Source organism: Moschus berezovskii, chromosome 4 (assembly GCF_049115385.1).
Source record: "Moschus berezovskii isolate FMDL1 chromosome 4, NW_MosBer_1.0, whole genome shotgun sequence".
NCBI lineage: Eukaryota > Metazoa > Chordata > Mammalia > Artiodactyla > Moschidae > Moschus > Moschus berezovskii.
Genome location: NC_142463.1, coordinates 34,884,935 through 34,911,475, shown reverse-complemented (window position 1 = coordinate 34,911,475; position 26,541 = coordinate 34,884,935). Strand labels below are relative to the sequence as shown.

The window sequence follows — 26,541 nt, the reverse complement described above, 5'->3', positions numbered from 1 at the left end:
CACCCAATGGAAGCCTGACAGTCAATCAGTGAGAGGGAAGAAAAAGGGGTCAATAATCCAACTCTTCACTTCCAGGGTCACTGGCAAGATAGCTGACTTAGTAGCCTCCACATAGTCCTCTCTTCTGGGGTTCAGAGGTTCTAGGAACTGTGTTCCTCCTTCACCTCTTAAGGTCCAGCTCTTACAGCTTCTAGTGTACAACATCTTCCCTTGTGATTTCTCCAGAGCCAGTCTGCAGTCTGTAAACAGCCCCTTTACTAAATTCCCTACAACTATCCATTTGAGGGTATCTTCTGTGAAGACCTTGACTAACACAGTGACATTTTAATGTATATTCAAATCTAGTTGTCTAGAGAAGCAGACTCATAGATATAGAGAACATATTTGTGGTTGCCAAGGGTGGGGCGGAGTGAGGCAGGGATGGATTGGGAGTTTGGGATTAGCAGATGCAAACTACACAGGATGCAAAATACACAAGATGGATAAACAACAAGGTCCTGGATAGCCAAGGGAATGATATTCAATATCCTGTGATAAACCATAATGGAAAAGAATATGAAAAAGAGGGCATATATATATAACTGAATCATTTTGTTGCACAGCAGAAATTAACACAATACTGTAAATCAGCTATACTTCAATAAAATAAATTTTTAAAAATTAAAAAAAAAAATAATGGTAATCACACTCATCCCCACAGGAGTCCACTTCCAAGTATGACTGAGTTGAACAATCTTCAGCTTTGGAATTCTAGCCTAGGCCTTGGATTCTGGCTCCCACCATTTCTAGCCTTTGACTTTGGTAAGTCACTTAAACCTTCCTACCCTGTTTCTTCCTTTGTAAACTTTACGATGATAATAGTATAGGAAATTTCCTTATGCATAACTTTTAACATGGTACCAAATTTTTACATGTTCAAATTTCTTTGATATGTATATGATTAGAGATGACATCCAAGTTTCTGTACCCATAGTACTTTATGGCTCACTGCAAAGTATCAAACATTTCCAATAAGTAATGGTAATAATGATATTTTTCTCGCGCATACTTCTTGATCATTTGCCTCAATGATGGAATCAGAAGTCTTTCATAAATTTCAGAAAAACCTTTAAATATTCCATGGCTCTGAATCAATCTGTGTCCAGTGGTATCTATATCTATACATGGGCATTTATGTGTGCGCATTTGTAGCCATTTTTAAGAACTTTTCCCCAATTACAGACAATTCCTGATTTAACTAAAGGTCTTATCTTCCCCCATGTCTTATTTGCTTCTATAGTTTAATTTACTGTGTTGAATATTAAATTTATATTGCACAGATCTTCTATTCCTAACATCCTAAAGAGAAAAAAGCCCAACTTATTCATTTCTAATTTATCCCAACAAGGAAATTAACCATAAAAAGTAGAAGTATAAATGATAATTAGAATGAGGACTTAAGTACGTATAGACATTCATTTCTACAAAATAATCTAACATATTTTTCCAGATTTGTACCAGTATAAAATGTTGTCTTGAAGAAAATTAAGTCAAAGAGAAGTAAGTAAACTTTATTTTAGAATTACAGTCCTGAAATCCTTCTAAGCAACTAAAGGACTCAGTAGATACTTGGCTATTGTTTGCTTTTATAAAAGCCCAATTCTTAAGTTCCTGAGTAAAAACTTCGGGAGGAAGGAGATATTTGAAAAAAATGTTTGTTAGCCTAAACCTCAGTGTTAATACTATAATCAGTTCAGTTCAGTTCAGTTGCTCAGTCGTGTCCGACTCTCCGCGACCCCATGAATCACAGCACGCCAGGCCTCCCTGTCCATCACCAACTCCTGGAGTTCACTCAAACTCATGTCCATCGAGTCGGTGATGCCATCCAGCCATCTCATTCTCTGTCGTCCCTTCTCCTCCTGCCCCCAAGCTTTCCCAGCTTCAGGGTCTTTTCCAGTGAGTCAACTCGTCGCATGAGGTGGCCAAAGTATTGCAGTTTCAGTTTTAGTATCAGTCCTTCCAATAAAACCCAGGATTGATCTCCTTTAGAATGGACTGGTTGGATCTCCTTGCAGTCCAAGGGACTCTCAAGAGTCTTCTCCAGCACCACAGTTCAAAAGCATCAATTCTTCGGCGATCAGCTTTCTTCACAGTCCAACTCTCACATCCATCCATGACCACTGGAAAAACCATCGCCTTGACTAGACGGACCTTGGTTGGCAAAGTAATGTCTTTGCTTTTTAATATACTATCAAGGTTGGTCATAACTTTCCTTCCAAGGAGTAAGCGTCTTTTAATTTCATGGCTGCAATCAGCATCCGCAGTGATTTTGCAGCCCCCCAAAATAAAGTCTGACACTGTTTCCACTGTTTTTCCATCTATTTCCCATGAAGTGATGGGACCAGATGCCATCATCTTTGTTTTCTGAATGTTGAGCTTCAAGCCAACCTTTTCACTCTCCTCTTTCACTTTAATCAAGAGGCCTTTGAGTTCCTCTTCACTTTCTGCCATAAGGGTGGTGTCAGCTGCATATCTGAGGTTATTGATATTTCTCCCAGTAATCTTGATTCCAGCCTGTGCTTCTTCCAGCCCAGCGTTCCTCATGATGTACTCTGCATATAAGTTAAATAAGCAGGGTGACAATATACAACCTTGACGTACACCTTTTCCTATTTGGAACCAGTCTGTTGTTCCATGTCCAGTTCTGACTGTTGATTCCTGATCTGCATACAGGTTTCTCAAGAGGCAGGTCAGGTGGTCTGGTATTCCCATCTCTTTCAGAATGCTCCACAGTTTATTGTGATCCACACAGTCAAAGGCTTTGGCATAGTCAATGAAGCAGAAATAGATGTTTTTCTGGAACTCTCTTGCTTTCTCCATGATCCAGTGGATGTTGGCAATTTGATCTCTGGTGCCTCTGCCTTTTCTAAAACCTGCTTGAACATCTGGGAGTTCACGGTTCACATATTGCTGAAGCCTGGCTTGGAGAATTTTGAGCATGACTTTACTAGCGCGTGAGATGAGTGCAATTGTGTGGTAGTTTCAGCATTCTTTGGCATTGCCTTTCTTTGGGATTAGAATGAAGACTGACCTTCTCCAGTCCTGTGGCCACTGCTGAGTTTTCCAAATTTGCTGGCATATTGAGTGCAGCACTTTCACAGCATCATCTTTCAAGATTGAAATAGCTCAACTGGAATTCTATCACCTCCACTAGCTTTGTTTGTAGTGATGCTTTCTAAGGCCCACTTGACTTCACATTCCAAGATGTCTGGCTCTAGGTCAGTGATCATGTTATCGTGACTATCCTGGTTGTGAAGATCTTTTTTGTACAGTTCTTCTGTGTATTCTTACCACCTCTTCTTAATATCTTCTGCTTCTGTTAGGTCCATACCATTTCTGTCCTTTATCGAGCCCATCTTTGCATGAAATGTTCCCTTGGAATCTCTAATTTTCTTGAAGAGATCTCTTGTTTTTCCTATTCTTTTGTTTTCCTCTATTTCTTTGCATTGATCACTGAGGAAGGCTTTCTTATCTCTCCTTGCTATTCTTTGGAACTCTGCATTCAGATGCTTATATCTTTCCTTTTCTTGTTTGCTTTTCACTTCTCTTCTTTTCACAGCTATTTGTAAGGCCTCCTCAGCCAGCCATTTTGCCTTTTGCATTTCTTTTCCATGGGGATGGTCTTGGTCCCTGTCTCCTGTACAATGTCATGAACCTCCATCCAGAGTTCATCAGACACTCTATCTATCAGATCTAGTCCCTTAAATCTTTTCCTCACTTCCACTGTATAATCATAAGGGATTTGATTTCGGTCATATCTGAATGGCCTAGTGGTTTTTCCCTGCTTTCTTCAATTTAAGTCTGAATTTGGCAATAAGGAGTTCATGATCTGAGCCACAGTCAGCTCCTGGTCTTGTTTTTGCTAACTGTATACAGCTTCTCCATCTTTGGCTGCAAAGAATATAATCAATCTGATTTCAGTGTTGACCATCTGGTGATGTCCATGTGTAGAGTCTTCTCTTGTGTTGTTGGAAGAGGGTGTTTGCTATGACCAGTGCGTTCTCTTGACAAAATTCTATTAGCTTTTGCCTGCTTCATTCCGTGCTCCAAGGCCAAATCTGCCTGTTACTTCAGGTGTTTCTTGACTTCCTACTTTTGCATTCCAGTCCCCTAAAGGACATCTTTTTTGGGTGTTAGTTCTAAAAGGTCTTGTAGGTCTTCATAGAACCGTTCAACTTTGGCTTCTTCAGCGTTACTGGTTGGGGCATAGGCCTGGATTACTGTAATATTGAATGGTTTGCCTTGGAAATGAATAGAAATCATTCTGTCGTTTTTAAGATTGCATCCAAGTACTGCATTTTGGGCTCTTTTGTTGACCATTATGGCTACTTCATTTCTTCTAAGGGATTCCTGGCCACAGTAGTAAATATAATGGTCATCTGAGTTAAATTCATATGAGTTAAATTCCACCGGCGCAACTGACCATGCAAAGAGGCGCGGCCCAGAGGAGCTACCCCATGCCTGAGGCCAGGGCCGGTGGCCGAGAGGAGCTACCCCACGTCCAATAGGCGGTGGCTTCGCGGGAGCAGGAGGGCTGAGAGGAGCTACTCCACGTTCAAGGTCAGGAGGGGCGGCCTTGAGGATATACCCCTCGTCCAAGGTAAGGTGCAGCGGCTGCGCTTTCTTGGAGCAGCTGTGAAGAGATATCCCACGCCCAAGGTAAGAGAAACCTAACTAAGACGGTAGGTATTGCGAGGGGGCATCAGAGGGCAGACACACTGAAATCATAATCACAGGAAACTAGTCGATCTGATCACATGGACCACAGCCGAATGTGGTCCACTGGACAAGGGAATGGCAAACCACTTCAGTATACTTGCCTTGAGAACCCCATGAACAGTATCAAAGGGCAAAATGATAGGATACTGTATGAGGAATTCCCCAGGTTGGTAGGTGCCCAGTATGCTACTGGAGATCAGTGGAGAAATAACTCTAGAAGGAATGAAGGGATGGAGCAAAAGCAAAACCAATACCCAGTTGTGGATGTGACCGGTGATAGAAGCAAGGTCTGTAAAGAGCAATATTGCATAGGAACCTGGAATGTTAGGTCCATGAATCAAGGCAGATTGGAAGTGGTCAAACAGGAGATGGCAAGAGTGAACATAGACATTCTAGGAATCAGTGAATTAAAATGGACTGGAATGGGTGAATTTAACGCAGATGACCATTATATTTACTACTGTGGCCAGGAATCCCTTAGAAGAATACTATTAAGTGTCCTTTAACTAAAGTTCTTAATTAGTTAAGTGCTTTTTTATATCTGTCTCTATAAAAAGTAAATGGACAGGTTATGATTAAATACAGAAAGATAAAACATTACTGGGAACATGGTATGAAGTCTTCTCCAAACAAAAGAAGTAGAAAACTTCCAAACCAAAGAGGGTATGTTTCTTTTTATTTCTAAAAGTCATAATCAACAAAGTAGCAATGATAAACATGGATGCTGATATATTTTATTATCCATTCCACGCTGTACAAGGGCAGCTGAGCTGCCACATTGCAATTTCTGCTTTTTCCAAGCAACAGATATAAAAAGCATGGTTTGATGGAACAAAAAGAAGGGTTATATGACCTCTCCATGCCTCACTGTCCCCATCTGCACAGTGGGGACTGTTAACATCCACTGGTTGCTGCAGAGATTCTATGAATGACAAACCAAAGATTCCATGACTGACACAGGATGGAAAGTAACAGGCCTTGATCTAGGATCACCCTATAAAGAACAGGAGAGTCAAATGTCATATATCTTATATATTGAAATAATCTCTTAAAAATAGAATTCTAATTTTGAGCTATTTTAATATCTGTATTTATTTTTATTGGAGTATAGTTACTTTACAATGTTGTGTTAAAGTTTCTGCTGTACAGCAAAATGAATCAGTTATATGTATACATATATGCTCTCTTTTTTAGATTTTGTTCCCATTTAGGTCACCACAGAGCACTGAGTAGAGGTCCTTGTGCTATACAGTAAGTCTTCGTTAATTATCTATTTTTTTACTCAGTAGGGGATCTTACTTCCCCAATCAGGGATCGAATCCATGTCCCCCTGCAGTGGAAGCACAGAATCTTAACCACTGGGGAAGTCCCTAATTTTTGACTTTTACATCCATGATGCCATTTTGCAAACTGGATTAGAGTAAGAGATATGTAATTTATCAGGACCTGAATTTGTTGTTGTTGTTGCTGTTTTGAGTAGGAACAATTCTCAAGAAAGATAAGAATGTACTGTTAACCAGGTATGGCAATAAGTATAAAGAATGTTAAGGGTAATATCACATTCTTAATTTAATCTTTCTTTAAATTAACTACAATTCCAAGATTTTTGTTGATTTTCTATGAGGCACTCCCACATGGGATAGGACATCGAAAATCCAATCAGAGACCTGAATCTACTTAATAAGAAACCAGAATCTCATGGCTCTTGAAGCACATGCTTAAGCAGCAGAAAGTAAAAGGCTACTAAAGAGAGCTTACAGTATCAGGGCCATATGTGAAACGAACAGGATTTTAAGAGGCCTGGGAATGAAAACCAAATGAAACTAAAATTCACAGCAAAAGACTCCTTACACAAAACAAGAAATGTGAGCCCTGAAATTTCACTCACTATTGGTGGGAATATAAAGTGCTGCTGCTAAGTCACTTCAGTCGTGTCCGACTCTGTGAGACCCATAGACGGCAGCCCACCAGGCTCCCTCATCCCTGGGATTCTCCAGGCAAGATATAAAGTGCTAATATGTATCAAAATCCTAAGGCTTGGGCAAACTCTTTGACCAAACAACTATACTTCCATAATTTAATTTCTGGAAATAATTTAGGGTATGGGCAAATTTTAGCTACAGAGATGTTATTAGTTGCAATGTTCCTTAAAACAACAGAGACAACCTAAATATTCAAAACTAGAGGACTGGAAAAAATAAGTCATGGCATTTTCTATGGGGCAGAAAATTATACAGTCTACAAAAATGATAAATAAAGATGCTTACTATGTATTTTGGGGTGCGGGAAAAGGTTATAAAACAATATGCATTGTATGAATACATTTCTGCAATCAAGAAAAGTATAAAGTAACTTAAAAATATGGACCAAAGGATTAAAAGGATAGAAACCAGAATCTAATATAGTGATTGTTTTAGGATAGTAATATCAGTGTTTTCTTACTTTCATTTCTTTCAGCTTAACCGAATTTTCTTATTTTTCCCAATGAACATGAATTATTATTTGTATTCCAGAAAAAGGAAAAAACTCAGCAAATTAAGATTGAATGTGCCAAGAAATGGGATGGTTTCATATTTCTGAACATCCATTATATCAATATATCAGTCCTTCCAAACCTCCAGAAAGCAAGATCATGATAATCAACTTTACTTTACAAAATGTAAAACTGGTATTTATGGTGAGAGAAAGCCAAACAGAACTGAAAAGCACAGAAAGTTGACTCTCACAAAATAAAACAGAATGGAGACGTATTGTGTCACATACAAAACCACAGGCTTTGAAGCACATAATAGGTGATGAATATAAACTGGCTCCAAATGAAGTAAAATCTCGCAAAAAAGAACAGAAAGAAGGAGAGGCTTTGGCTAAGTAGTGAGGGTGTTTGCAAGGACTGACCTTGAGGGTAGACCACTGCGGTCAGCGTGGATAGTTTGTCCTGTGGGCACACATTACAGAGAGGGTGAGTAATCACCGCTCTCCACTGGCCGCTTACATGTATCGGTCTGCGAGACACAGGAGTCTGTCTGGAACGTGACAAGGAAAGCTGATGGTGGGAACGCATGGAGTCAGTGGTTTACAGAGGCAGCAGCCCTCACACCATGGGAGGAAAAGAGGTTTGGATTAATTGGTTGATTTCAAGGGCTTGTTTTCCTTACCCTGAAAGATGGCTGAATTCATTCTGATCTCTTGTCACTGTCTCATTTTGCTGATTTTTGCTTTGGAGGCTTCTCTCTACTGCTTCCCCCCACCCCGCCCGAGGTGGGGAGGGCGGGTGTCAAGACAAATAGCACTGTTAGAATTAAAGCTTATTTTATATAAATAGTCTTGGGGGAAAAACCGCCTTATAAGATAAGAAATTACAGGAAGCTAATGACTTCTGCAGAGGGGCTGAAGGAAGCAGAAAGTGGAAAGCCATTTTGTATCTCTGGCTGATGTCATCCATTCATGGGCCTAAGAATTTGGGAAATCCCATCTCCCCAGGCATGTAGGCCTCTTCTTTAAGTGTAGCCTGGGTCTTTTGGAGTCTTCTTATCCTTTCTTTCATCTGAAGGAGGTGCCACTGGCTGAGTATACCAAAGTCAACCCATCTAGATAAGTGAAATTCTTTATCCAACTACCATATGTGTAGCCTATAAGAACACAAAACATATGGTCCACAGGAATCACTGAGTTGCTGGCAAGCTTTGCTCAGCTTTCTTAAAGGAAGGGCTAGCAGGCATCCTGAAGATCAAGTTAGGATCTATGAAGTTCAGGTTTGAAGTTTGAAGTTCAGGTTGAAGAATATGAATCGCAAGGAGGAAGTTATTCTGTTTTTTAAGTAATTAATTTATTTTTTATTGGAGGCAAATTATTTTACAATATTATATTGGTTGGTTTTGCCATATATTGGCATGAATTCACCCCGGTTTACATAAGTTCCCCCTCCTGAACCCCCCTCCCACCTCCCTCCTCCCTTTATCCTCCCTCTGGGTCATCCCCGCAACCAGCTCCGAGCATCCTGTAACATGCATCGACCCTGAACTAGTGATTCATTTCACATATGACAACATACGTGTTTCAATGTCATTCTCCCAAATCATCCCACCCTCACCCTCTCCCACAGAGTCCCAAAGACTGTTCTATACATCTGTGTCTCTTTTGCTGTCTCGTATACAGGGTTATCCAGAGAAGGCAATGGCAAGCCACTCCAGTACTCTTGGCTAGAAAATCCCATGGATGGAGCAGCCTCATAGGCTGCAGTCCGTGGGGTCGCTAAGGGTCAGACACGACTGAGCGACTTCACTTTCACTTTTCACTTTCACACATTGGAGAAGGAAATGGCAACCCACTCCAGAGTTCTTGCCTGGAGAGTCCCGGGGACGGGGGAGCCTGGTGGGCTTCCGTCTATGGGGTCACACAGAGTCAGACACGACTGAAATGACTTAGCAGCAGCAGCAGCAGCATACAGGGTTATCATTTGCATCTTTCTAAATTCCATATATATGCGTTAGTATACTGTATTGGTGTTTTTCTTTCTGGTTTACTTCACTCTGTATAATAGGCTCCTCAACCTGCCAGAGTCCTGATCTGGTCCCTAGACCTGGGGCACACAGGTTTGCATCTCTTCTTTAGAGAGAGATGAATGAATCCAAGTGTACATGCATTTGCATCTACATTTCCTAACATAATCATTATAACAATGTTGATAATTATACCTGGGCTTCATGGAGGTTCATGGAATCCAGATTGCTGGGAGAAATATCAATAACCTCAGATATGCAGATGACACCATCCTTATGGCAGAAAGCAAAGAACTAAAGAGCTTCTTAATGAAAGTGAAAGAGGAGAGTGAAAAAGTTGGCTTAAAACTCAACATTCAGAAAACCAAATTCATGGCATCTGGTTTTATCACTTCATGGCAAATAGATGGTGAAACAATGGAAACAGTGACAGACTTTATTCTTGGGGGCTCCAAAATCACTGCAGATGGCAACTGCAGCCATGAAATTAAAAGATGCTTGCTCCTTGGAAGAAAATTTATGACCAACCTAGATAGCATACTAAAAAGCAGAGACATTACCTTGTCAACAAAGGTCCACCTAGTCAAAGCTATGGTTTTTCAAGTAGTCATGTATAGATGTGAGAGTTGAACTATAAAGAAAGCTGAGTACCGAAGAATTGATGCTTTTGAACTGTGGTGTTGGAGAAGGCTCTTGAGAGTCCCCTGGACTGCAAGCAGAGCCAACTAGTCAATCCTAAAGGAAATCAGTCCTAAATATTCATTGGAAGGACTGATGATGAAGCTGCAACTCCAATACTTTGGCCACCAGATGTGAAGAACTGACTCATTTGAAAAGACCCTGATGCTGGGAAAGACTGAAGGCAGGAGAAGAAGGGGATGGCAGACGATGAGATGGTTGGATGGCATCACACTCGATGGACATGAGTTTGAATAAACTCTTGGAGCTTCTGATGGACAGGGAGGCCTGGAATGCAACAGTCCATGGGGTTGCAAAAGAGTTGGACGCGACTGAACTGAACTTCATGGTGGTCACTGAAGCTTTCAAAGGCGCTATCTCAGCAGTTCCACAGGTGTGGCAATTCTTAATTAAACATTTTTTTAAAAGGAAATAAACAAATGAAACAAGCACCTGGAGAGTTCAAGTGACAATGAGGATGTACAACAACCACACACAGAAGTCAAGACCACATGGGTTCTCTCTGGCATGTGATGACAGGTAAGATTCAGGTCTCTTGCACCTGTGGACTTTCTTTACTAGATTATAGTGTCTCCTAAAAATAATCAGGAGAGGCACTTAATTATGTGGGTTGAACAGGGGATGGGAGCTTGTCTTTAAAATGTGGTAAGCCTTGCATTTGCTACTCAAGTCACTGATTCCAACATTCAACCTACCTTATCTTAGATACTGTTCCAGAAGACTAAGGGAGAATATTATGTAGTGAAGAAGAGGTCAGTGTGGGATGAGGCTCAGTTTTCACCTAGGAGAAGATGTGAGTGGAATTTTCTCAGAGTTAGAAACTACAAATATGACTAAGATATCAATGAGGAGCCATAAGTCATGGTATGAAGAATAGCATGGAACAGTCAGATCATGTCACACTACTCTCTTTTGGCTGTAGACGATCTCCTTTGAGACCAATGACATTCCTTTCCAGAAAATTCACCCTTGAACATTTAAGAAGCCAAAAAATATTTTTTGAGAAAAAAGAAGAAAATAAATTAAAACAGAATCAAAGTCGGCAGAGGATATATTAAATCCAGAGAGACCTTGATTTCAATTTTGCTTCTGTCCCTTATTAACCGTAGCCTTGGGCAGATTTCTTAAAACATCACTGAACCTGGTTTTCTTCATATATAACACAGGAATGAAAAGCCCCACCCTGCAGGCAGGGGAGACTGTCAAGATTAAATGTGGTGTCTTCATCTGCTTCGGCTGACATCACAAAATACCATATTGAGTGTTTAAACAACATAAATGTATTTTCTCAAGGCACCAATATCAAGGTGACAGCAGGGTTGGTTCTGGTTTGCAGATGGCTACCTTTCGGCTGCGTCCTCACATAGTAGAGAGAAAGTAAGGTCCGGTATCTCTTCTTAGAAGGACACTAATCTCACCATAGAGGTCCCACCCTCATGACCTCATCTAATCCAAATTACCTCCCAGAGGCCACATCTCTAAATATCATCATGCTGCAGGATTAGGGATTCAACATTTGAATTTTAAGGGAATAGAAACTTTCAGTTCATAATATGAATTAAACTATGCAGAGCCTTAGTAAGCATCTCTACTGCTTTGTTTTAGCAATTATGCTTTATCCCAGGGAGGGCAAGGCAGCTAGTTATGAGAACATCTTCATCAATCAACACATTAAAATAAGTCACTAACATTTCAACAATAAATACCTCCATGTGACATTTCTGACAGTTACCAGAAAATCCAGAAAAATGTTGAGAATTCAACTCTCCCATCTTTGTTTAAAAACTCCGGTTAAAATCAACAAGCATTCATGTATGGGTTCAACTCTTTGGAAGAGATATTTCATAAGCATCAGCTTGAGAGGCCTGGACAGGGTGCAGGGCATTACACTTTCAAAAATGTTGGAATGAGACTCTTGCATGTGACTATTTCCAATATATACCCTTAAATTCTGTAATCTTTCTGGATCTCTGTTGCCCATATGGGTTGTGAGAGGTACCAGGAAGATTATATGAAAAGCACCTAGCATAGTTCTTGGTACAAAAGAAGGTTACAATAAATAAAACTCTCATTACTGAGCTACTAATGGAAAACCTGGCTTCTAGTCCCAACCTTGAGACCGTGGGCAAGTCACTTAAACTCTCTGATGCTCAGCTGAACCAATACTTCCTTCACTTTCAGTTACAACTTTGGAGCCAGACTTCTTGGTTTTGGCATTTACTAGCTGTTCCAACGTAAGACAAGTTATTTAACTTCTTTTTCCTCAGACTCTTCAACTATAAAAGGGGGATAATAGAGCTGTTGTGGGACTGAATGTACATTCCTGATTCAGAGAAAGAACTCATAATGTGCTCCTGATTATTATTATAGATAAAAAAACAGAGTGGAGAGAAGATCACAGAACTTGTACGAAGTCAAGTGAGGGCTGACTCCAGAGCTTGTGCTCTGAGCCCTATTCCATACTGTTTCTCTACCTTTTTGTAAACCTATTGTTAACCTTATTATTTTACAACTCAAAATCTCTCCATAAAACCCACGTGTGAAATGTCCTTTGCAATTTGGTGGTAGGAAAAGCTTTGTCTCCCAAAGAGACTAATACGCTTCCTCTTTTTGAAAATAAGAATTATGCAACTTATCATGTGTTCTTTTTTGTCTTGGCTGCCAGGAAGCTCAGAGTCAAATTGTGTGCTCCATCATCACCATCAAGTTGTTTCCTTCTTCCTGTATCTCTGTTCCTTATTTTTTCTTTTAATTCCCTTTTACTAACATTTTCATTTGCGTCTCTTGTTGAAAGAGGCCTTGGAGGTATTTAAAAAGTGGTGGGTGGAGATGAAGGAAGCAAATAAAAATCATAAATTCACATGAAAAATTTTAGTTTTCTACCTTACCTGTTTTACTTGCTAAAAGAACAAAAAATGGGGAAATTTAGATGAAATCATGTAAGAGCTATTTTAAAGGAGGAAAAAAAAAAAACAATAGAAGAACAGAACGACTCACAGTAACGAAGGCCAAGTCAAATGAAAACTGCAATAAATATGTCTGAGGCTAGAAGTGTTTGTGCTTTCCCTGGCTGGAACCTATCATTTCTTAATTATATCCTGTGTGTGTTTTGCAAGACATGAGCTGCTGTCAAGAGGAAGGACAGCCCCAGACAGGGGAGGGGCCAGGACCCACCCCTTGGTCCTCACATACCTGTACAGAAGCGAAATCCCCCGAGGCACAGGCCCCCAGAATAGCAGCACCCACAAGAACAGACTCCACCTCTTGCGACAGGACCACAGGCATGCCTGCGCAGAACAAGGCCACACCTTGGTTAGGGAGCAGGGCCAGGGGAGCCAGTCAGCAGCCCCAGCAGCACAAACACCTGATGCAAAGGCAGTGGCAGGGCTCCCTCCCTGCCCCTGCAGTTTCCAGTTCTTTAGGATTACTTGGTTCTAAAGGATTTCCCTGTCTCTGCCTGCCAGTACAGTAGACAAGGGTCCCTTGGGAACCAACACACACACACACACACACACACACACACACACACACACCAACACTTGGGAACCAACACACACACACACACACACACACACACCAACACAGACCCCAACACATACACCAACACACACACACCCCAACCAACACACACACACAACAACACACACACACAACAACACACACACACACACACACACACCCTCAACTCAGGAGACCTTTCTGCCTAGGGTTTCTAGGCTTCTGCTAGCTGCTACCTACCACTTCAAGTAGTTTTCTACAAACTTTTCTGAGGTGCTCTACTGAGCCTATGGTACACAGAGATGAATCCAACTTCTCTGCTACTCAGGTCTCAAAGAAGAGATGGATGAGAAAGAGAGAGAGGCCTCACATGGGGTTGGGTCTGTAACTGAGATGCACTAAGTAAAGGGAAGTGTTGACAGAGGGTGCGATGAACCTTTGCGGGGGCCTCCTACATCTCTCAGAGTGCAAGTGAAAGCCCTTACCAAGGCTGACAAGGCACTCCAGGACCAGGGCCACTTCTCCCACACTGACTGGCTCCTCCTCTCCTCCAGGCCACATGATCCGGTCACCTTGCTCTTTCCTGAATCAGCCTGTGCTGTTCCTCCTGTCTGGGTCACTTCCTTCAGGATGTCCCCAGGGCAACTCCTTCCTGCAAGTCTGTGCAAACATGTCTTCCCATTGTGGCTTTCCTGACCATCTGAAGTAAAATGACAACTTACCCACAACATCCCTTATCCCCCATGACTTCCTCAATGCCCTCCAACACTGTATTATCACTTCTCTGCTTTACTGTCTTGTCTGCCAGAACACAAACTCCATGAGGGCAGGGGCTTTATTTTGTCCACTGTTGAATCCCTGGAATTGAGACTGGTATTGAGCACATGTAAGTGCTTATATGATGAATGAATAAATTTTTGAGATGGGGAAGGGGGTCAGAGCAGTGGAGCTCAGGATTCAATAAGAATATGAAGGATGAGTAGGGGTCCACCAGGCAGGGAGGAACACTCCTAGCTCAAAGTGGACTTAAGATGAATAGGAATAATTTAGAATTATTAGTATTTTATATGTGTGCATATGAAATAAAACATACATAAAATATAAATATTTTTGATAATCAGGAGATGGCAGCAAACTCCACAGAGGTAAGCTCTGTAGCCAGACCTGTAAGATCTTCCTTTACTCAAGACATTGTTTTTCCAAAGACTGGATTTTTCTTCCAGTCTTTTCTGGGGAAGACTTCCCGGACATAGCCTCCTCTGCCCTCCCACCATCTCCTAACTCATCATCCCACTCCAAGGTTGGGGCCCCTTCCCCAGCTACCCGTGATGAAGGGACTAGGGGACAGAATTCTCACACATATCTCAGGGGACTTAGGAATACCAGTCCCATCCACAGGGGCAGTGCTGGAGACTGCTGACAAGGTGGGGTGGGGTTTCTGGGAAAAGCTCAGCCTGGTTCCAATAGCCCTGTGTTCTTCAGCAAGTCACTTATACACTTTCAGCCTCAGTTGCCCCCTGTGTAAAATGGGGATAATAACAGGTTTGCTGGAATTTAATGAGAAAGGCTACATGCAGGGCTCAACACAACCCCTGAACGGTGGTAAGCCTTTCAGAATGGTGGTGTTAGGATGAATCTCAATGAGGGGCGAAGGCCTTCTAGATGCACTTCACCTGGGCTGGAAAGTGGACTAGCGGGGAAAGAATGGGGTAGATGCCCGTCAGTCGTCCAGAAGGCAGGAGAGATGCCAGGCCACATGGGAGGCCTGTGTGGGCCACATCTGGAGAGGGCAGGACAAGCCTTTGCAGAGTCTGGGGATCATGGGGATGGGAATGTGATCTTGACCATTCCACGGGCTTTGGACTTATTACATGACATCACCCAGCCTTCCCTTCCCTGTTAAAGCCTCACTGGTCTGAGCAAAGAAGAACTGCTCACAGCCCCTGTCGGGAACAGGGGCCCCTGTCCCCTGTCCCTCCCCTGTCCAGAGGGAGCTGGGTGGATGCCCTGTCAGCTCTCCAGTTGCAGCCCAAAGTACTCTGGAGTCAGGCTGCCAGGGTTTGAATTTTGGCTTCCTCCCTGTCTTAACTGTGTGACCCTAGGTGAGTTATTTAACGTCTCTGTGCCTGTTTTCCCAGCTGCAAAATGAGGTTGAAATTCCACTGATCTCACAGAGTTGTTGTGAGAATTTACAAGCTTATTTGAGCATTTTTAATACTGTTTTGGAACATTCTCATAAAAAATTGACCCAACTTCTATACTTTAAAAAAAAAGTGATATTGTAAATAAGGCACTTAAAAGAGTTTGTGGCTTAGAGAAAGCACTAAACTGGGCTTCCCAGGTGGCGCTAGTCACAAAGAACCTGCCTGCCAATGCAGGAGACATAAGAGATGAGGGTTTGATCCCTGGGTTTGGAAGATCCCCCGGAGAAGGGCATGGCAACCCACTCCAGTATTCTTGCCTGGAAAATCCCAAATTCTTCATGTTTATCTGATCTGGGTCCTGGGACACTGACCTGTATGGACCATGTCTGTAGGCCCCCTGCCCTCTGATCGGAACCTTGACTGAGCTCATCTGCAGTCAGGCGGCCCCTTAGCCTCAGGTGGGTTACCTCCCGCCCCGGCCGCTGGAAGCCTCAGGGTAGTTAGACTGTGAGTAGACTCATGGTACTGCCTAGTGGCCGGGGTTCCCCTCAACCCTGCCCATGCCTCTGTAAACAGACCCTTTACTGGACTTTTCTCCAGTTAATCCAATGTGAGTGTGTCATCTGTTCTCTGCTTGGATCTGACTCATACTGACACCGATGTCCTCTGGGTCTCCCTATCCTCTCTGGAGAGTGGTCAGAGCACAAGAGCACTTTTTCTCTTTGTAATGACCCTTTTGGCAGGACAGGATTGTTCTTCTTTACATGCTCGTGCCAAACTCAGAGAATGAATACATGAAAGAGTAAATGATTGAATAATGAATAAGACAGGCAGAGGGAAACCCCTACTGAAATGGCCAGAATTTTTCAAAACAAAATTTAGGAGGAACATTTAGTCCTGAGTCAGCGAGAGAAACCTATAATTACTCAGTACACACCAAATATTTCTTGAAACCACAGTTAACTATATGCCCAGGGTACAACAAGAGTCTTCTTCCTCACGTAGAGGACATTTCTCAAGTTGGCAAAATCCTGCTCTCCCTGTTTGCACGGAGCAGGCAGGAGCAGACTGTTCCCCAAATGGCAAAGACTTGCTTACAAAATATTTAACTTCTTTTTTTCTCAAATGCACCTCCTTCTTTTTGGCGTGGGGCTGCGTGAAGGGAAGAAGTGAACTAACGTTCATTGAACACTTATCTTAAGCTAAGCACAGAGATTGGTGCATGCAAACTCATGAGTATTTATTCCTCGGCATGCTCTCTCTGAGGGAAATAATATTATTTCTACCTTTCAGAAGTGGGAAATGAGGCTGAGTGGTAAAGCAATTTGCCTAAAGTCACAGAGCTAGTCCTCTGCTCCATTATTCCATACTATCTCCATGAATCTGCCAAATTCCATTATGCTTTCACATGTATTCCTGAGAATCATCTATCAGGTCTATGCTTCTTTCTATAGCTTTGTTTGCAGGAAAACTAAAGCAATTACAATTTTAAAGGCACCAAACACTCTACCTACACGCCCACAGCTTGTGTACCCGTCTTTTACAGAAACAAATGCAAATGTGTTCTTTTTGCAGAGTGCTGGGTGAAGGAGAGGAAGAAGGCAGATTTGCCTGGAATGTGAACTATTTTATCTGATGCATTAATGAGTCTAGCAGAACCCAAAGCATTTCAAGGCAGATGCACTTTGCCATCACTTGTCAATCACAGGCTTCCCCAGGCAGAGGCATTTCAGGCCAAAGAAAAGATCCCTTTGTTCAAAACTGTAACTGGTCCACAGTCAGAGACAAAGGGTCCAGTTTCAATCGGAATCCAAATAACGATTAACAGCCTTTTCATTTGACAGCCTAAAGGAGAACAGTTTCCAAAGTAGAACTTTCTATGAAGCCGCTGCAACCCTTGCTTCTGAGTCAGCTCAGTGGTGTGAGGCCTGGAAGAGAACTCACTTTCCTAAAGGCTGGAGCCACAGAGTCACGGCCTGCTGCCCTTCTCTCGGGCTGTTGTTTCCTATTCCCTCGGGTGATGTGTCAGCAAGGGTTGATTCTATCTCTCTTCCTAGATCCAGGTAGGAAGTCTTGGTGGCTCTTTGGAGGCTGGGTATTGGAAAGTCACTCACAGATCAGATCTGAAGTATGAATTGTATTTGAACAAGCTAGCCGACTCTGAGATAAAACGTAATTATGGCTTTTCTCTTAGAGAAAATTATAAGGTAATCTGTGCTCCTTTTTCATGTCTTCTTTTCTGCCTCCAAATGGCCCATTTCCATAGGTTTTGGACACTTTAAGAAAGGGGGATTCATCATTAAATGGTTATAAACTGGGCAGAAAAGTTAAGAAACCTGGGTCAGCAGCACAGCGTAGAGGACATCAGGTCTGGACACATCATCCTAGTCTGGCACCTATCAGGTGTCTGACCTTGGACAGTCAATATAAGTCACCTCCCTGACCCTCAGTTTCCCTGTGTGTAAGACAGGGGCACTGATTCCTACCTTTTGGTGGTGTGTGCAGATTAAGTGTAAATAAAGTGATTTATATTGACACAGAGGAGGAGTGCAGGTGAGTGTAGTCAATTCTACACTTATTTTTACATACTTACCCTTAGACCGTGTGCTTTTGATACTGTGCACTGGCCCATGCTTCCGTTTCCCTACCCCTAAGAAGGGGTTCAGCAACAGAGTTTGATCTCATAATGTGAAGGGGGTGATGTTGCCCATCACGTGTGGGAAAGCTCTCACCTGTGGGGATCTGTGTGGCCTGGAGGGGGGAAGGGAGAGTCCTGCAGAAAACTGAACCCCCCCATTCATCAGAAGTATGGCATGCAGGGGACAGGGGGGCAGCAAGAGATCATGATGAATGGAGGCCAGTGGAGGGATAATCAGATGAGACTGGAGTTTGGGCTGTGAGCAGGGTCCAATCCTTTCCCACTTCCCTCTGCTTGCCCTGCCCTGGTGCCTGGCCTCCGTGTGGTGGTGGGGAGTGGGAACATCAGTTCCAAGGAGACAGTGGGAGAGAAGGCAGCAAAAGGCACGAGGGCAGCAGATCCAGAGGGATAGGAGCCCAGGTCAGCCACTGGGACTCAAGTAGGCCTCCTATTCATAGGGCCCCTTTCATGGGGCTCAGGAGTCTGCACTATGAAGCCTGCTTGCTTTTGTCTGCTCAGATCACAGAGGCATCAGCCCATTACCCAGGATTCTCTCCATCTGTGTCATGATCTCTGGTTCTGATGAGCTGAGAAGGAATCACAGGATCTTGAAATTTGAATCAGGGCTCAAATTCACACCAGCAGCCAGACACCCGTAGCTCCCACTATAGCTAGGCTCTGCAATCTTTCTTCAAGACAGTTTGCTTATCACTTCCTCCAGTCACTTGCCCTGCACTGTTACAGATCCAAACTAGGGCAAGGTCATGGTGTTTCCATAACACCCTGTGCTTTTCTCACTCAGAGCTCTTGCTACACTAGATTTGACGTGACTGTTTGCTGTCTGCTTTCTTCCATAGACCCTGAGCTCTCTGGGGGCAAGAATCATGTCTTCATCTCTGTATCTTCAATACTACCCAAAGTGGTATCAGAAGAGGTACTCAAGACTGTTAAGTAAATATTTGAAAATTCAGATCTGGCCCTTGCTAACTTCTCTTATTTCTTACCATCATCCAGTAGTTGGATACACATAGAAGTCACTTTCCCTGGTATGACAATAACAGTTAACTTCAGAAAAAAAAAATCATTTTAACATAAATGCTCCAAATAATATGGCACCCCACCTATATCCTCCCTTTTTCTACCCTGTCTAGATCTTGGTCACATTCATGTGCTGTCAAGTCTAGTCTTCTCCTCCTCCTCAGACTTACCAGTGACGTCCGCGTGCATTTGCACAAAAAGGGGATTCTTGCTGAGGCCACCACACAGGAAAAGGGTGCTGATCGAGTGCCCTGCTGACTCCATGGCCTCTATAATGAGGCGCGTCCCAAACTGAAAGGGAAAAATAGAAGAAAGCATCAGCATGGTAGCAAAGGGAAATGATATAGAACAGTTACTAAGTGTTTACCCAGCAGCAGACACTGCACTCGGAGCCTGACATATATATACTCTCTTAGAAAGTCAGGACTCAAGGAGATTACATTGCTCATGATAATGCCATTATATTAAGTTGCAGAGTGGGAATTCCAACCTGGGTCTGCCTGATTCCAAAACCTCCTGAATTATTATACCATTTCCTTCTATCAGCAGTCATACAACATTGACAAAACAAATTGACAGTGTTAACACAGTTCATTCAAATACACATATTTGATGAGTATCCACTATGGCCCAGATTCTCTACAATAAACTTTTTTGGCACCAGGGTCTAGTTTTGTGGAAGATTTCCACGGACTGGTGTGGGGTTGATGGTTTCTGGATGATTCTCATAAGAAGCACGCAACCTAGATCTCTCACATGTGCAGTTCACAGCAGGATTCGTGATCTTATAAGAATCTAATGCTGTGGCTGATCTGACAAGAAAGAGAGCTCAGGTGGTAATATGAGCAATGGGGAGCAACTGTAAATACAGATGAAGCTTCGTTAGGTCACCTGCCACTCACCTCCTGCTGTGCAACAGGAGGCTGGGGACCTCTGCTCTATGAGTTATGGGGAATGGAGTGACTGGAAACTCTGCTCCAAAAAACTCTGCTTCGAAAGATCTCTGCTGGAGATCTCTGAGTCAGTTTTCTTTCCCTAAAGAGGAACTAAAGAAGTTTGTTCCTTGGAAATGGCACCAACAAACTCAGCAGCAGAAACATGGCAAGAGGGCTCTCACTGCACAAAGAAGGTGAGCCACAAGACTTCCGGCTGGCAAAGGGCTGAAAGGACCTTTGTTATCACCTGAAGCCAGGTAGTGGTTTTCATGAGATGGTTTCCAGTGCCAGAATCCATTCCTCATCAGTCCTTAGTGATCTGAGATGATGGAAACCACATGCCCTGTTTGGCTCAAGCTTCACCGTATTTTCATTTCAGCCCTTGTGTTTTTCTATCTTTCAAAAATGTGTTATTTTCATCCTTGTCTTGCTCAGTTCACGAAACTCAGTAAAAACTGATGCTTGACAAGAAGATACTACCATAGGGTCATTAAGGTGAATCTGATACATAAGTCATTAGTTTTAGCTAGGGTATTAGAGTAGCTAAAAACCATAATTTCCTAGAAAGTTAAAAAACTGGAAGTCTCCAAATCATCATTTGAGAGAGGATTAAAAACAAAAAGATGAACTGTGATATGATGTTAGGAGGCAGCGGCATGGTGATGTTAGAGAAAGTGGCTCTGGGAAGAAATGAGGGAGAAGGTATTTTGGTGTCACGATAGCCCTTGAGATGTTCAGGGAGAGCACCTTTGGGGAGGACCAAGTCCCAAGTGTGCACACAGGAAGTGGCTGAAGCAGATGGAAGAGAAGGTCAAGGGGAAGGAGAAGGTCAAGGGAGAAAGGGAGGTTAAGGATCTGGGAGGTAAAAGATGGTGCAAACACCAAGAAGGTGGGGTATAGGCTTCACAGGTTCAGTGAAGGTGGACAGTGGCTCTGGTCAGATGGCATTCAAGTGCACAGAGAAAGAGACAACAGCTTAGCTTGAGGGCATGCAGTATCTCAGCTTCACCAAAGGAAGGGAAGAGGGCTTAGGAAATCATCAGGATGCAGAAAATCCTGATTGCTATGGAGTAGATGGTGAGGGATGGTCTTAGGGGAAACACACTGACTGAAACCACCCTCCCTGGCCAGGCACCAGAGTAACTGTGTGAATTATTTTACGACAGGAGGTCCTAGCAAGGAACCTGGAACTAACAAGTCACCACCAACTGGAAGGGTTCAGGAAAAGTCAAACGGAGACACCACATGTCCTCTACTTCCCAGAATCCTTCTTGCTGACATTCACCTTGACTGAACAGTGCTTGTACCACCAGGAAGGACCCTGGCCAGAATAACTGGCCAGAGACAACCTGGAAACTAATCCCATCACCATAAAACCTGGAACTGTGAGCGACATGGCAGAGCAGTTCTCCTGGGTTCCCTACTCTGCTGCTTTCCGCCCGGGCGCCCCTTCCCAATAAAGTCTCTTGCTTTGTCAGCACGTGTGTCTCCTTGGACAATTCATTTCCGAGTATTAGACCCCTTTTTGAGTCTGAGAAGAGGTCCCCCTTCCTGCAATAGTGGGGGTGGTTCAGGAGCTGCTGCTGCTGAGTCACTTCAGTCGTGTCCGACTCTGTGTGACCCCATAGACGGAAGCCCACCAGGCTCCCCTGTCCCTGGGATTCTCCAGGCAAGAACACTGGAGTGGGTTGCCATTTCCTTCTCCAATGTGTGAAAGGGAAAAGTGAAAGTAAAGTCGCTCAGTCGTGTCCGACCCCTAGCGACCCCACGGACTGCAGCCTACCAGGCTCCTCCATCCATGGGATTTTCTAGGCAAGAGTACTGGAGTGGCTTGCCATTGCCTTCCCCGGGTTCAGGGGCAGAACCAAGCATTTCCAGCCCACAGGTCTTCAGGTTTGTTGGAGCTATTAGCGAGTCTCGTTAAGAATATGGATTAGGTAAAACTTGGGCCTCCAAAGATTATCCACAGATGTAGTGTGTTAAAAAAAAATTAAAACATGTTGTACCCTATAAGACCAGATCCTGCTTATTGAATATGCCTGATTACCCCCAGGTGTTCTTTCTTAAGCTTTTGGGAGCGGTCATGAACCCTCTTGAGAATATGATAAAGCCTACTGACCTCCCCAGAAAAAGTCATATATAAAATAGTATTATAATTAATTTTAGGAGCCCTACAAATGCCCTTACATCTGCCATGGATCATTTGGTGTCTGTGGATTCCAGGTAACCCTAGTCTACCCCAGGAGCTTGAATCTGCATCTAGGAAATAAGAGTGTGGCTTCTGAATTAAAAAAAAAAAAACAAACCTGGGAAGGCATTCAGGCATTTTACCTACTTTTAGAATCAAATACACACCTAACCTTTCCATGACTCAATTCTCATTTTTAAAATGGGAATAAAACATCATATTTTTCATTTGATAACTCCATGGACTGTCTAAAATGTTAACACGCAACGAAAATTTAAAATGTGGTCTTAGACTTGATGAAATACAGAAATATCTGCCTTGCAAAGCTGATGCTGTAGACAGCATATGTAAAGCTTACGGAAGAGTGTCTAGTACACGGAAGGTATTTAGAAATGACAGCTATTCTGGTTATTAGCTATAGGCTAAGCACTCTGCTATGCTCTTTAACATCACTTCTAATTTTATGAAAAAAAATCAAAAGCTGCATATTATTATCCCCATTTAGGATTTCCATAATTTGCTTAAAGCCATGCAGTCTGCTTCAGGGGAGGGGAAGCTGCCTCCTAACATGCATGGAGATGCCGTGCAAAATGGATATTTTTGATATTTCTAAAACTAGAAACCTGGGGGCTCATGTGATTAGCAGGCCTGAGAGGAGAGTAACACAAAGCACATTCTCTGGGAAAAGGCAAGAAGCGATCAGAACAAGAGGCGCTCCCTCCAGAGGGGCTGGGATGGCCGGTCTATCCTCCGTGTGGCATTGTCAGCAGGAAATTCCCACTCAGGCTGCTGGTTAGTTACAGGGCCTTCCCTTTTAGTGACTTAAACGCCACTCTGTGTGAAACACTCCACCCTCCTTAAACGCCCCACCAAAGGGCTTTGTGCTAAAATGATTTTGTGCTCACCTTTCTGGAAAAAATGTTTTCACAGAGAAATTTAAATTAAAATCAGGCTGTTCCACTGGGAATGTACAGAACCAAATGCAAATAGAGAGACTTCAAATGCAAATAGTACTTTTAAAGGGTCTATTCTGCCAAGAAAGCTATAGATGAACAGGCTATGGATAAAGAGGGTGTTTGACAGGTCTTTCAATTAAGCTTGGTCAAGAGAGAATTTCACTTCATGAAGGGTTTTGCATAGTCTCAAATTAACTTCACTACAATATCTCTTTAATTTAATTCTGTTCTTAGAAAATGTCAACCATAGATATTGCTATGGAGAGGAATGTGCTTAACTAACTTTATAATCAATAGGTGTAAGGGCGATATTCATAGTCAGTGAACACATTTTTTTGAACATCATGGGAAAATCTCTGGTATTAGAATGCTCATTAAAATGCACAAATGAACTAAAAGATCAGAACACCCAGATACTTTTGCAAAACAGACTGAACTCCTCACAATTCAATGGACTGCACAACATAGCCTTATTGAAAAATCTGTCTTCAATTGCCTTTCCTTTCCTTCGTGGTGCTATAAAGGTCATTAAAACGATGGAGAGAATAAATATGATAGTTTTTAATACATGTACGACCTATTACATACAAAAGTGATTTGCCAAGTGTGTGGTGTTCGGGAAAATGTACTTCCCCCACCCCAGCCTACCCCCACCCCCGGCCTGCATTATACATTCTTGGATTTCTGCTACAGTGTTCTTACCAGGAAGGGGACTCTGTGAGACAATCCTGGCCAGATTAACGATGTTTTCTAAGATGTGTCAAATCAAAACTGTTCTCAGGAAGGCCTGAAGGCTTATTTCAATCACGTAGCTTTTACAAACTGATCCAAGAGCAATGTAGCATGGTAACATGAACGAGCAAAAGCCAGAGAGCAGGACAGAGGTTCAGATTCTGACTCTGCCATGCACTAGCTGTTTGACCTTGGCAAGCAGTGTTCTCTGTCTGTAAAATGAGACAAGCCCACCTACTTACAGGGTTAGTCACAGTGGGTAAGGTACCCTGTTTGGTGCCTGGCACAGGCAGTGGCCATCAGTGAGAGGAACAGTGACGATCATCAGATGATGGTGACCCTTGGCTCATCCTGGGTGGCCTCCTTCTTCATGTCTCCCTCTTAGCAGGGACTCAGAAGGATGAGCCTCATGCAGCTCTGCTATTTTCCAGGATTATTCATTTTAATGCCTGTGATTCATTCCACTATAAGACTTTCCACACATTAACATCAGAAAATAAAAGCTCCTCAATACACTGTGTACCCAGTTTTATTTTAGAAAGCTGTGGGTTCAAATCCCAGTTCTGCCACTTACTAACTGTATGAAACTGAGCAAGTTGATTAACCTCACTTAGGCTTAGATTCTAATCTTTGGAATGGGGATTATAATTCCTCCCTCATAAGGTAAAATCATATAATGTATGTAAAATATTTAGCCTATTACCTGGTACACATCTCAGAACTATATCATTTATTATTATTATCTTTACTATAAAGCAAGATCACTAAATAACTACCTTTACTACTGATGCATATTTCTGTTCTCCATTTTTTCATGTTTTCGTACTAGTCACTCTTGCCATTTTGAGAGACGTCAGAACTATCCTTTTTCTTTTTTTAACCAAGTTCCCATAAATAAAGCAGGCTGACTGGTATGACTGAACTGGACAAGCTCTTAAATCAATAAGACAGTGCTTCAATAAGTTGTTTATAGATAAACTTGTTCATAAACTAAAAAGGGTTATTTAATTGTGTTGGTAAACTCTGCTCTTTTATTGTATGTATGTGGTACCTGGGTAAACCCAAACATAAGGGAAGTACTTTAGTTGATGATATGGATATACAGAAAATATGTATGTAATTCTATTCTTTAAACCAATGAGGATATGAAGGTGGTATGTAGAGAACAGAGTAATTGAATAGCATATAGCTATATCTATATAGTATGAATAAAATTACTTTGCTTAAGTAGGTTTATTTCTGAAAAATAAACTATGACTCAGAATTCAGTGAACTGATTTTCCTTTCCTTTAGTTCCCAACTCCCTTTCCAGAACAGAGCAACTAAGCCTCACTGGATTATTGTTATTTTGGAGTTCCTAACAGCTCTGACAGAGAAGGCAATGGCAAGCCACTCCAGTACTCTTGCCTAGAAAATCCCATGGATGGAGCAGCCTGGTAGGCTGCAGTCCCTGGGGTCGCTAAGGGTCGGACATGACTGAGCGACTTCACTTTCACTTTTCACTTTCATACATTGGAGGAGGAAATGGCAACCCACTCCAGTGTTCTTGCCTGGAGAATCCCAAGGAAGGGGGAGCCTGGTGGGCTTCCGTCTATGGGGTCACACAGAGTCGGACACGACTGAAGTGACTTAGCAGCAGCAGCAGCAACAGCTCTGAGATCCTGAAGGCCATGACTCACTCCCTTCAAATGCACTTTCTAACATGCACATACATGCAATCTTTCATATGTTACTTCAGAGTTTAGAACCCTCCTGTACCTCACTCACAGATCACCTCTAGAGAATGAGTCCTCAGACAGTGATGCTTGAGCTTCTAAAAACTTGTTTTCATTTCTGATTGATCTTTAGTTTAGGAGTTCCTAACACTGAATTCTCCCCTTTCTCCCTCCCTAACCATCCAACGCTTCCATTTAAGCCACTAATTATAAAAACAAACATTTTCACGTTCCAAGGAAGCTTACTATTTAAAGGAACCCCAGACTGGATGCTTTTGCAAAGTGAACAATAACACGTATTTTATAAATTTGGACATTCTTAACGCCAGCTCTTCTTAATGCACAAGAACATGGCATCTGCTTGCTTGCTTCTACTTAACTGAACTTAGAAGACAAATTAGATAAAAGGTAGGTAAGATGTTCTAAGATTTTAACTCCTTTTAGTTCTCAGCTATGTGAAGCTATTAGTAAAGCAGGTAAAGATCTTCAGAATTTCCTTCTGGACAAGCATCTATTTTTGGCAAGCTCTCTAGAATCTCTGTCACAACAGTATATGATGTATCCTGAGGGATTTGTGGTCTCCACCTTATCAACAGACCTAAATCTCTTTTAAAATGGCATTCAAGTGTCTTACAGCAATGGCTTGAACTGTGGCCAGGTAGAGAATGGCAAGATCATCGAGGTCCTGAGATAGTTTCAATCCAGTGACCTATGGGGATGAAGAAAAGAAAAGATGGAGCC

General features: G+C 42.5%; 1 protein-coding gene and 1 long non-coding RNA gene across 15 annotated transcripts in view; one reads left to right on the top strand and one right to left on the bottom strand.

Annotated features, from left to right (window-relative positions):
• The window catches only part of LOC148778028 (uncharacterized), a 35,476-nt gene extending 13,787 nt beyond the window's left edge, over positions 1-21,689 (top strand). For 2 of the 4 annotated variants that reach the window (XR_016037182.1, XR_016037184.1), the window contains 5 exons: positions 701-801; positions 1,490-1,539; positions 4,384-6,009; positions 7,272-10,475; positions 21,376-21,689. This is a non-coding gene — a long non-coding RNA (uncharacterized LOC148778028). Of the gene's footprint in view, positions 1-700; positions 802-1,489; positions 1,540-4,383; positions 6,010-7,271; positions 10,476-19,093; positions 19,171-20,315; positions 20,404-21,375 lie in introns of all 4 variants that reach the window. The other 2 variants (XR_016037183.1, XR_016037185.1) reach the window with 2 other exon arrangements.
• Positions 1-26,541, bottom strand: part of FGGY (FGGY carbohydrate kinase domain containing) — a 516,773-nt gene that overhangs the window by 86,747 nt on the left and 403,485 nt on the right. For 9 of the 11 annotated variants that reach the window (XR_016037181.1, XM_088835337.1, XM_088835335.1 and 6 more), the window contains 3 exons: positions 26,435-26,509; positions 19,445-19,565; positions 13,149-13,243 (listed from right to left, as the gene is read on the bottom strand). Coding sequence is in view for 10 of the 11 variants with exons in the window: in XM_088835337.1 (XP_088691463.1) it covers positions 13,149-13,243; positions 19,445-19,565; positions 26,435-26,509 (291 nt within the window). In the remaining variant the exon portion in view is untranslated. Of the gene's footprint in view, positions 1-10,467; positions 10,738-13,148; positions 13,244-19,444; positions 19,566-26,434; positions 26,510-26,541 lie in introns of those variants that run through there. The other 2 variants (XM_088835334.1, XM_088835336.1) reach the window with 2 other exon arrangements.